Here is an 11,207-nt window from a genome sequence, read left to right as displayed (position 1 = left end):
GACAGGGGTAGGTTGAGTACCCCGGTATGCTCAGCAGGGTAGGTCGGGCACCCATATATGCCTGACATGGGGTAGGTCGGGCACCCCGGTATGCCTGACAGTATGTGAATTGTATGGTATGTGGTATAATGGGGGGAACTCACTAAGCTTCGTGCTTACAGTTTACAGTTTTGGTTTCAGGTACTCGTTTTCAAAGGAAAGGAGCCGGCTTGATCACAACGCATCACACTATGTTTTCCGCACATGAGATATTTGGGATTACACTCTGATATGGTTTTATGATAATATGTTTTGATTATTGACACTTTGATTTTGACATGAGATATTATTATGAATGTTTTTATACTGTTGGTTTTATATAATAACTTAATTAAAATGAAATTTTTGGTCTTGAATTTTGGGATGTTACAAAGTGTCTAAGAGGTGCTATAATGATGTTTAAATAGGGTGCAAACCCTAAAAATTAGGGTTTGCCCCACTCGATTGTTTTGTCCTGTAGTAGCTCACGACGTGAGCCACAGATGGTCACGTCGTGAGGGTCTGTTGAATGTTGACTTTTGTTGACCAGTGACAGTTGACTTTTTGACCAAGTTTGACTTTGGTCCAAACTTGAGGATTTTTGGCTATTGATTGAGATTATATCTGGTTTTGGTGTTAGTGGATTCGTGGGAGCAAACAATACTGAAAAAGGGGTCGTATCGCAGTGTTCAAAGTTCTTCGATTTAGGTGAGTTTCGCCTCACTGTACTCGTGGGTCGAAGGCACCAATGTCGACCCACTAGTTTTGGTTATCTGTTAGTAGATGGATGCCTTAGGGACTGTATATAGTCATGTAGGATAAACAGAGGACTCTTGATTGCATCACGTATGCCATGCGTACTATACGTACGCCCCACATACGTGGGTGAAACCCACGATCAGCTAATGGGCTAGTACGCTAAGCGTACTTATAAAGTACGCCATGTGTACTAGCCAGGGACCAAAATGTTAACAATTTTCATTAAAGAGGCTAAAAGGAAACTTACCACTAACTCGAATGTTACACTAAGCTACTCTTTAGATCTTCTCAATCTCTTTCGATTGGTCTGTTTTTTCGATATGGTTATTCTAGGCTGTGCCCGATGGTAGGTAGTCGACGTTTAGTTTCTCTAGGTTTCATGCATTATCACCATTACCTCCACGGTGCACCACCATTACCTTTACCATCTACCAATATTACCACCGCCGCCGCCACTACCATCCACCCATGCCCTACCTTTTTTTTATCAATCTTCTTGCTACCGCCACCAACTAAAACCTAAAACCTTAAACTAAAATTAAAACATGAAAACTAAAATCAAATCCTAACCTCAAACCAAAACATTCAACTGAAATTAACACTTGAAACCCAAACCCAAATGTACACCAATAAAAAAAGACACTTTAGGAAGGTCTTTCAATGGCGATTCAAAGGAGGGTATAGTCATATAGACAAAAAAAGTATTGGCGTATAGACATGAAAGTACTAGAAGAAATGTTGAAGGTGGTGCGTGAGTTTCACGAGCAGGACATATAGTCATATAGACAAAAAATTAGTCTTGTACAAGGGGTCTAAAGAAGGATAGTGAGGTTCAACATGAATAATAACTTATACATGTCGAGAGCAGCTAACTGAAAGGATATGTTGCGTGTCGATGTCAATAATGAACGTCAGCTTGATCCTCAAGAAGTGCCCTCGATTTGTGGGTCATTTTTCAAATACACATGTGGTGTTTTAATGATCGTATTTATCTCTTAAGTATAAAATAACCATCTTAATTACTTGTTAAAATATAGCTACCATGAGAGATCAATAAACTATACACATTTTTTTGACGTGTTAATTCAAAATGTCGTAGTAACACAATCGAAAGTTTGATGGAACAATGCATTGTCGCTATATGAACTTGTGGCTATTCTTCCATCTTCAGTGTTGTCGATCATGGTTGGAGATATATATATATATATATATATATATATATATATATATATATATATATATATATATGAGAGAGAGAGAGAGAGAGAGAGAGAGAGAGAGAGAGAGAGAGAGAGAGAGAGAGTTTTGTCTAAGTGCCACTCAAACCGGCTAAAACAAGTAAAGAAGACTAAAAGACAGGTTGTCAACGAGTTGGTTTCCTCGTAAAGCCACAAAAGTAGTTTATGGAATAAAAGGATCAACTCTAAAAAATTCGTTGGAAATTTATATCGTTTCCCCATATTTTGAAGGTCAATAGAATAGATCGGAGATGACCTAAAAACCACAAAGAACGCTATAGTCTGAGGGCTAAAGTGTAAACATTAGATCTTCCGTGCAAATTAAACGGGGGTTTTCCAACGTGCCCTACCAAATTTCCCCATTATCTGTGCCCTACTAATTTCTTGCAAGGACACACATTGTCCTCCTTCCTTTTCGAGATCGATGCGAATCGCTCTCAGAACGCTGTTGGTGAGGAGATGCATAAGAATTGAATCTCAATTCCAGTAATAACTTCTCTTTTGTGTTTTTCATCGACCGTTTCCCTGTTTTTTTTGGCTAGTCACCGCTTAATCGGGCTGTACGTGCTATACTCGTCTTTTGTTGTGGTTTTTAGTTGCGTTACTTAATCTCAAGTATTTTGAGTTTAGGTGCTTTGACATTGTTCAATCGCAGTTCGTTTTCTGTTAATTGAAGCTACTGGTTTGATTTATTGATCAATATTGGGTTGTTGGTCATCAGTTTAGGTTAATCTGTTTGTAATGCACCAGCTTCTAGGGGAAGACGACTCAAGGTTTATTAATCACCGTTTTGGGGTTTATCTAGTTTTTAAAAGTTTTTCCTTTGAGCTCATTACTTTTCTTACTCATGGTAATCCCGAAGTTCCTTTTTAGCAACAAAGTTGTTCCTTCTGTTCAAGAAAGATCCACTCTTGATGTAACACCTGTCACTTCCCAATGCTAAAAGATATGTTTTATTTAGGATTTAAGGTAACATTATTCTATTTTTGTTGCCTGTTAAAGTGTTTTAATGTAATGTGCATCAATTTAAGATGAAATTAGCTCCCTCAGGCTGTAGGATAAGACACTGTAACATACTTATGCTGGTATATGTTGTAAACTTTAGTTTGATTTATGTTTCCCATACTTGATTAAGTAGAGTCTGAGTTTAGCTGATTCTGACATTTATTTTTTATCTTCTGTAAAAGTTTCAGGTTCATGGAATCACGGATCTAAACTAATACACAAGGCGCTTTACTTGGTAGGGCTATTGTTACTAATTCATTCCTCATAGCATACTTCTTGGAGTTGGGGGATATTAGAATAGAGGTAAAGTTTGTGTTACCTCAATACACTATAGCCATAATGAATGTCCTGGTAATGTTTGATTCATTATACCATGGGGATTGTTGTTTAGTTCATTCCCTTAGGAACATATGAAAGTATGATAGACCAGTCAAGTTAATTAGTTTCAAAAAAGGTTCATAGAAGTATCGGATTTGTGATGAAATAAGCCAATCCATTGTTAATTAGTTGCTGTTGGTTTGCAGGTGTATTGGATAGTCTGAATCTGTTTTAGGAAAACCTGCAAAGCTAGTGATGGCTCCCAATCCCAGAGTTGCAAAAGCCTTTCGTGCTATGAGAGAGATCGGGATTCCTGAAGAGAAAACAAAACCAGTGCTGAAAAACCTTCTTAAACTCTATGAAAAGAATTGGGAGCTTATTGAAGAAGAAAATTATCGAGCACTTGCAGATGCTATTTTTGACAGCGAGGAGGCAGAGGCAGCAGAACAGAAGAAAAAGCATGATAATGCTGAAGCTGAAGTAAGTAGATACAAACCATTCATGGTGTTTTAAACAGTTTATAGCATGAGTATCTAACATTTGATTGACATCTTTTTTCAGGCATTAGAACAGAAAAAGAAACGCGAGCTAGCTGAACGGATGAAAGTTATAGAAGAAGAAACACAAATTCCAGAAGAGCCAGAAAGGCCTTTAAAGCGGTTGCGTTTAAGGCACCAAGATGGACATGCTTCTCCCTCTTGCACCACCTCCAGCCCTAATTCAAATGGAACACCACTGAAAAAGCCAAAAGTGGAGATTGATGACATTCCTTATGCTATACCCCGGACTCGATCACATGCCAAAACTAATGAATCTCAGCTTGTTTCACCTCAATCACAAAGTAGAAACAAGGGGAAGCAACCTGTTTCAGACTGTAACACTCAAACAGATGTCACAAATGAAACAGGAGGCGATTCTGCTATCCGATCAAGGCATCCGAAAGACAAAGGGAAAGAACCTCTTTTACCTCAAACTGGTTTTCAAGAAAAGAGGTCAATTTCTGATAGGCCATCATCCCATGGAGTGAGGTTTAAAGAGCCAAAGGTGAAGCAGAGCCCTCTTGCATTAATAAAGCCCAAAGACGAGCCACTCACAGATGACAACACATCAACGGTTGTGGTGCCTCTTGCAGTGATAAGACCAGGTACTTCTTGTTTATATTATAGCATCTTCATGGAGTGACAAGTGTTTTATGTATTTTTTTTTCTTTTAAACTTACAGAGTCATTGACCAATAATGGAGATTCTTCAACTGAAAATGGTCCAGTCAGCAAGGCTGCTCAACCGCTTGAAGTGGTCAATGATGAGTCAACAACAAAATTAGATATTGCTTCCTCATCATCTGGGGAAATCAAGATTTCTTTGACCTGTAATATTGTAGGAAAACCTAACATATCCATCACAGATGTGGATTCTGTATTGAAAACAATGGAAGATAAATGTCTTAATTCGGTCAAACTCCTGGACCCAAGTATTTCCATAAAGAAACTGATGAAAGATATGTGTGAGTGTCTTCTGGATAATGAAACCACCTCTACACCACCTGCTAAACCATCTGGAAGATGTTGTGTAGCTGATCCAGACACTAAAGACATGCCATCCGACACCAATGGCTCAGTCAATGAAAGTCAAAGGGTCACCGAAGATGATTGTGAAAATGGTGTTCATAATAATACAGAGTCAGTTTCTGATGTCATAAGGTCTACCCATGATGTGAATGACATAGCTAAAGGGCAAGAATCGGTAATAATTTCATTGGTGAATGATGTGAACAACGAGTGTCCTCCATCTTTCCATTACATTCCCCAAAATGCAGTTTTCCAGAATGCATATGTTAACTTTTCACTTGCACGAATCAGCGATGACAATTGTTGTTCCACTTGTTTTGGTGATTGTCTGACATCATCAACGGTTTGTGCTTGTGCACTGCAGTCTGGTGGTGAGTTTGCATACACAAAAGAGGGTCTTGTGAAAGAGACGCTTTTAGATGAGTGTATAAAAATGAACCGGGACCCTCAAAAGCACTGTTTGTTTTACTGTAAGGAGTGTCCACTTGAAAGATCAAAAAATGAGGGGATTACAGAACCATGTAAAGGACATTCTGTAAGGAGTTTTATAAGAGAATGTTGGTTAAAATGTGGATGCAATAAACAGTGTGGTAATCGTGTAGTACAACGTGGTATACAACGTAAATTACAGGTATAATATCTTATTAATATTATATATATATATATATATATATATATGTTGTTGAGATTCATTTTGTAAAATTTTATTGTTGTTGTAGGTGTTTATGACGCCTGGAGGAAAAGGGTGGGGTCTGAGGACACTTGAGGACCTACCTAAAGGTGCTTTTGTTTGTGAATATGTTGGAGAAGTGTTGACCAATGCAGAACTGTATGATCGAGTTCAAAAAAGTTCAAATAAAGATGAACATGCTTATCCAGTGAATCTTGATGCTGATTGGGCTGCAGAGAGTGAATTAAAGGATGAAGAAGCTCTTTGTTTGGATGCCACCTATTATGGAAATGTCGCTAGATTCATCAATCATCGGTAATCTTCCTAATTATAGCGTGCTTCTCTTAATAAAAAAAAAACACTCTAGATGTGCTGAAGAGTCATTTTCAATTACATATTTGTTTTGGTAGGTGTTGGGATCCAACTTTAGTGGAGATTCCCGTGGAAGTTGAGAATCCGGATCATCACTACTATCATGTATGTAAATTACCTCACTTTTTAAATGTTTATTTTACTTATTGTTATATATACTACTATTATCGATGTTGGGGTAAGTGAATCTTTTTGTGGTATTTGCAGCTTGCCTTCTTCACTACAAGAAAGGTGAAAGCCCTAGAAGAGTTAACATGGGTGAGTTCTTGGGAATTCTGGATCCCACTCTATTGTTTATGTTAAGCAATTAATTTCATCAATTTGTTTATTATAGCATTCTCTCTATTACAACATTTTACTTTAGAAAATCCATCCTAAATTTATTTGGGTAGATATAAGAAAAAAAAAATACTTGCTATAAAACACAACGTTGCTATTTATTGCATTGAATATGATGCAGGATTATGGCATTGATTTTGATGACGAGACACATCCCGTTAAGGCGTTTCGATGCCGATGTGGCAGCAGGTTCTGTCGAAACAATAAACGTCCAAACAGTAAGTAATCTCTATTCTCTATTCTCTCTCCCTTTTTGTTGTACGATGGATATAATTATATATATTGAATATGGAAAGTTTTGTTTTTTGTGTTGTAAACACTTAAATCTGTTATTTCTTCTGTTGTGTTTGTGTTGTTACAGGACACAGAAGAAGAAGATACACTTGAAGTTAAGATCCGTTTTGAAGCTCATCACTCTAGCGATGGTGATGCTGTTTCCGTGTTTCGTATCTATCTTATGTATTGTACTACTTGTAATAACCAAAAGTCCAGGGTTATTTTAGGTATCTTCGTAGACTTTTTTTTTTTTTTTTTTTTTGTACCATCAAAATCCATAAAAAAACATTACAACTTTGAATCTCATCTTTCACTTTATTTCTTGTATATGTGGTTTGGTTTGTGTGCGTATTTTATTTCTCGACTGTGAAGCTGACAAATAAAGGTAAACTGCATCATCTGAATCTGAATTGATTGGGCTCATGTGCCTTATTCACCATCCATGCCGCGGAATAACCACATTCCATTTCCATGGCATCAACTTATATTATTTTCATACAGATGTAATTATCATGGAGCGTCGACCTTTTTTTTTATTTATTTGTGAAAGAAATTATAGAATTATAGAATATGTTTGTAAACTAGTGAGCTGAAAGCACATGTGAAACACACATGTCCAATGACAACACGTGCCCTAACAAAATGTAAGTATATTTCCACATGTTTGGTACATTGGTGTTGTATTGTGTTAGAAGGTGGTACATTGCACAAGTGGCTTTAGTTAATGGCCAAGACAACTTGAGGAGAATATTACAAAGCCAAACAGCTTCAACAACAACATTCGCCACCCTTCAATACTCAACTTGAGCACCGGATCGAGAGACTATGTGTTGATGTTTGGAAGACCAAGATAAAAGATTATCACCTAAGTAGATACAAAACTCAGATGTGGACCGATGGGTCTAAGGAGAACCAACCCAATCTACATTAGAGTATGAGACCAAACAGTGTGCGGATGATAGTCATATGAAAAGACCATGCATCAAAGTACCTTGTAAATAACGTAAAAAGGACTTCAGGATCTTGGGCTTTCTGATTAATCTTGTCATTCCTTCTTCCGAGTTCCTTTAAATGTCTTTTGCTCAAAAGGTAGCTGATTTCCTTTCTGAGGGCGAAACAATCTTCGGTAAGATGTCCAAAATATTCATGGTAAGTACACCACTTAGATTTATCTTTCTATCCTGGTGTTTTGTCATTTTTCTTGAGCCATCTTGTCTTGTCCCCAAGATCTTGCATTTCATAAAGCAAACCTGAAACATTAACAGAAAAACAATAGTCATATATCTTAGGATAATATTCATCTTCCAGAGCATTAACCATTTAACCCTATGATTATTAGGTCTTGAGTAAGGTTTAGCTTTGTAAGATTTTTGGGAAGAAGAATTGTTCTTCCTATTGGGATGATCGTAGGATGTGTTCATCAACACATCCTCTTTGGATATTCTTGTCTTCTTTGAGCCTAATAAATCTTAGGGGTTTACTTGATTTACTTCTGACTTCATCCAATTTCTTGCATGGGGTCATGACAGGATTATTGTAAAATGGAGAATCTTTCTTTAGTCCCATCTTGAAGGCTTCCATGACTATTACAACATTTAAATGTGGAATATCTAGGGCTTCTTTCCCAAACCTACTTACATAATCCTCAAAGATTCATCATTGCCTTGAGTTACTCTGTAAGGTCATTTGTTAGTTTCTCAAAAGTTCTACTACAAGAAAATTGTTTTTTAAATAAGTTAATGAGAAGCGAGAAAGTAGTAATAGAGTAAGGAGGAATGTTTAGGAGCCACTAAAGTGCAGATCCTGTAAAGGTTGAACCAAACCCTTGTATAAGCAACCCTCCTTAAGGTGTTGGGGGACTGGAACAATTCCCATGCGTTCTCTTTATTGGGCGACATGTTCCTTAGGATCCGTGGTCCCATCATACATCTTCATGTTGGGAGTCTGAAACCTCTTTGGGACTTCAATGTCACAATAGGGGGTGCAAATCTTGAGACCCTATGGCTGACAACTGATACCTCTGGTATATCTTGAATCACGTCTGGTACACTTAAGATCATGTCTCTCAATTACATGAGTTCCTTCTCCATAACTGGACTTATCCCTAGATCTTGGGTATTAGACGGGATGTTGAATATTCATCCAAGATCTTGGGAAACAGGACCTCCCGTGTTAGGAGTTGCGCCATCTGTGAAGATCGACACCTGTCTTGATATGAAGTCTCCAACTTGGTGTTCTAAAGATGCATCGATTTGAAGTTCAGGATCCTAGGCTGCAAGAATGAAGATGAAGTTGGTGTAGTTTTCGAAGGCCTTACTGAATATGAACCCAATCTCTCAATTCTTTCGAACAATATATTCTTGGTTTCACCCTGTTCAACAATATGTCGTTCCATCATGGTCAATATAGAAATGACTTCGGTTCTAGAGATCATGTAGCATCCCAAAATCCAACCATAATTTTTTTAATCAGAGTGAAGGTTTTACTGAAAGGTTTTATTCATAATTATTAATAAATCATAAAATCATATTTTCTCGTTACATCAACATAATTATATTAAAAATGCGGAAGCTAAGTCTTGTTTGAAAACCATAACACAACATAGAGTAAATAAACCAGATGATATGCCCCTCCGAAAAAATCTAGATGTCCCACTCATGCCAGCTCCTTGCCATTCATACTTGAAGGACCTGCCACTAAAAACATAAAGTAGCAACTGTAAGCTACGACTTTGAAACATCCCAAAATACAACCCAATTATTTTTGTTTGAAAACTTTACTAATCCATAATATCAAATATTAAAAGATAAAACCATGAATCGTGTATCTCAAAATGTCATAATAAACTTATCAAATCGAAACTAGTGTCAAATCATATTTTGATACCATGCCATCATACTGAGCTCTTCCCCTTGCTAGCGGAAGTACCTGAAACCAAAACTGAAACTGTAAGCACAAAGCTTAGTGAGCTCCCCCAAACTACCACATACCATACAATAACATATAAAGCAACTACTGGGCCTTGCCCACTGCATCGGACCGAAGTCCGGAAACTGCATCGGATCGGAGTCCGGAAACTGCATCGGACCGAAGTCCGGAACTAACCAGGGCCTTGCCCTCTGCATCAGACCGAAGTCCGGAAACTGCATCGGATCGAAGTCCGGAACTAACTGAACATAGCATAGCATAATCATAACTACTAACATAAACACATATACTGCAAACTGCATCGGACCGAAGTCCGGAACACATAACACAAATACATGCTTGTGTCACGAAGACATCAAGCACACTGAACTACTGCATCGGACCGAAATCTGGAACTACTGCTAACTAAACGGGCCGACATTGTGGCCGTAGACCCGTTCCTACTGGAAGGAAAACTCACCTCGTAACGCTGGCTACTGAGATGCTAAATCTGAAACTGGCTGACTGTTGCTCCGGAACTCCCCGACTACAAATTCCATAAACACTAAATCAGATACTGATAACTGTTCTCAAGGTAAAATGACTAATTTACCCTTGGTCCAGGTCAACCTCCTGGTAAAAGTCAACTTTCAGTTGACCGGACTCGCCGAGTTGGGCCGCCAACTCGTCGAGTCCCTAACACCTTTTCTAAACCTCTACTCGCTTCAACTCGTCGAGTTTGGCAATAGCTCGACGAGTTCTTCTCCCGTACCATCGACGAATCTAACTTCATCCGACTCGCCGAGTTGTATGAACAACTCTTCGAGTTCTCCTTCATCATATGAACACGTCCAGACTGTGACTCGCCGAGTTGTATGAACAACTCGTCGAGTCTGTTCTTGAGGCAAGAAGATTGCCTTGGACTCGCCGAGTCACGGCATGGACTCGCCGAGTCTCTTGCATGCATTCTTATACAGTCGATTCTAGTCGATTTCAGTGCATCCAATTCATAGATCTGGGCTTCTAGGACTGGTTTTGCACGTAAAGTTTAAAACTTTACGTGCATGCACACGAGAATGGGGCTAAAACACCAAAATCATCCAACACTAAGCACTCAGGGTTTGGAACAAGGCTATATTTGCATAAAGGTAGCTATATTGAGTTCCTAGAGCTCAATAACATCCAGATCTATGGTCTCCATCCAAAGGAGAGCTCAAATCTCGAGTTTGAATCATATAAAGCTCCAAAAGAGACATAAACAAGCATAAAGAGGGTTTAATGGAAGAATAAGCAAGGTAATAACTTTATTACCAGAATATGAAGCAGATGGAAGCTAGCTCTTGGATCTCCTTTCTCTTCTATAGATCTTCTTTTCTTCCTTCTCTTCTACAACTCCCAAGCTACCACAAAACACTCAAGCTCAACAATGGGGACTAGGGTTTTACAGAGAAATGCTCTAAAGGTGCTGGAGGCTGGGGTGGGAGGCTATAATGACGTTTAAATAGGGTACAAACCCTGGGATTTAGGGTTTCATCCAGACTCGCGGACTCGCCGAGTCGGGAATAACCGACTCGTCGAGTCGGCACGCTCAAACCACGTGTAGACCCGCTGCTACTCGACGAGTTAGGGCTACTGACTCGTCGAGTAGCTTCTAAAACAAGAATAATAATAATTAAAAATGCGTACCAGGAACGGGGCGTTACAAACCTAATGATTAATCACAACACTCACCCATTAT

At 38.5% G+C, this 11,207-nt stretch overlaps 1 protein-coding gene across 6 annotated transcripts; it reads left to right on the top strand.

Annotated features, from left to right (window-relative positions):
• Window positions 1–2,359: 2,359 nt before the first annotated feature.
• On the top strand, window positions 2,360–6,889 carry LOC145136605 (putative inactive histone-lysine N-methyltransferase SUVR2). Of its 6 annotated transcripts, none has more exons than XM_079070719.1 (10): window positions 2,360–2,466; window positions 3,209–3,323; window positions 3,545–3,818; window positions 3,900–4,482; window positions 4,560–5,536; window positions 5,625–5,890; window positions 5,986–6,052; window positions 6,155–6,205; window positions 6,408–6,504; window positions 6,648–6,889. In XM_079070719.1, exons 3-10 carry the CDS (start codon window positions 3,594–3,596, stop codon window positions 6,671–6,673), a joined length of 2,292 nt encoding a protein of 763 aa, XP_078926845.1. In that variant the 5' UTR covers window positions 2,360–2,466; window positions 3,209–3,323; window positions 3,545–3,593; the 3' UTR covers window positions 6,674–6,889. The 6 variants fall into 6 exon arrangements, with proteins under 6 accessions (XP_078926845.1, XP_078926841.1, XP_078926844.1 ...); XM_079070715.1 differs by having other exon boundaries at window positions 2,362–2,501; window positions 3,203–3,323; XM_079070718.1 differs by having other exon boundaries at window positions 2,363–2,466; window positions 3,203–3,323.
• The last annotated feature ends 4,318 nt before the right edge of the window (window positions 6,890–11,207 follow it).

The sequence above is a fragment of the Lactuca virosa genome, chromosome 9 (assembly GCF_052849685.1).
Source record: "Lactuca virosa cultivar CGN04683 chromosome 9, Lactuca_virosa_CGN04683_v6, whole genome shotgun sequence".
In the NCBI taxonomy this organism is placed as follows: Eukaryota; Viridiplantae; Streptophyta; class Magnoliopsida; order Asterales; family Asteraceae; genus Lactuca; species Lactuca virosa.
This window is presented reverse-complemented; position numbering and strand designations above follow the sequence as displayed.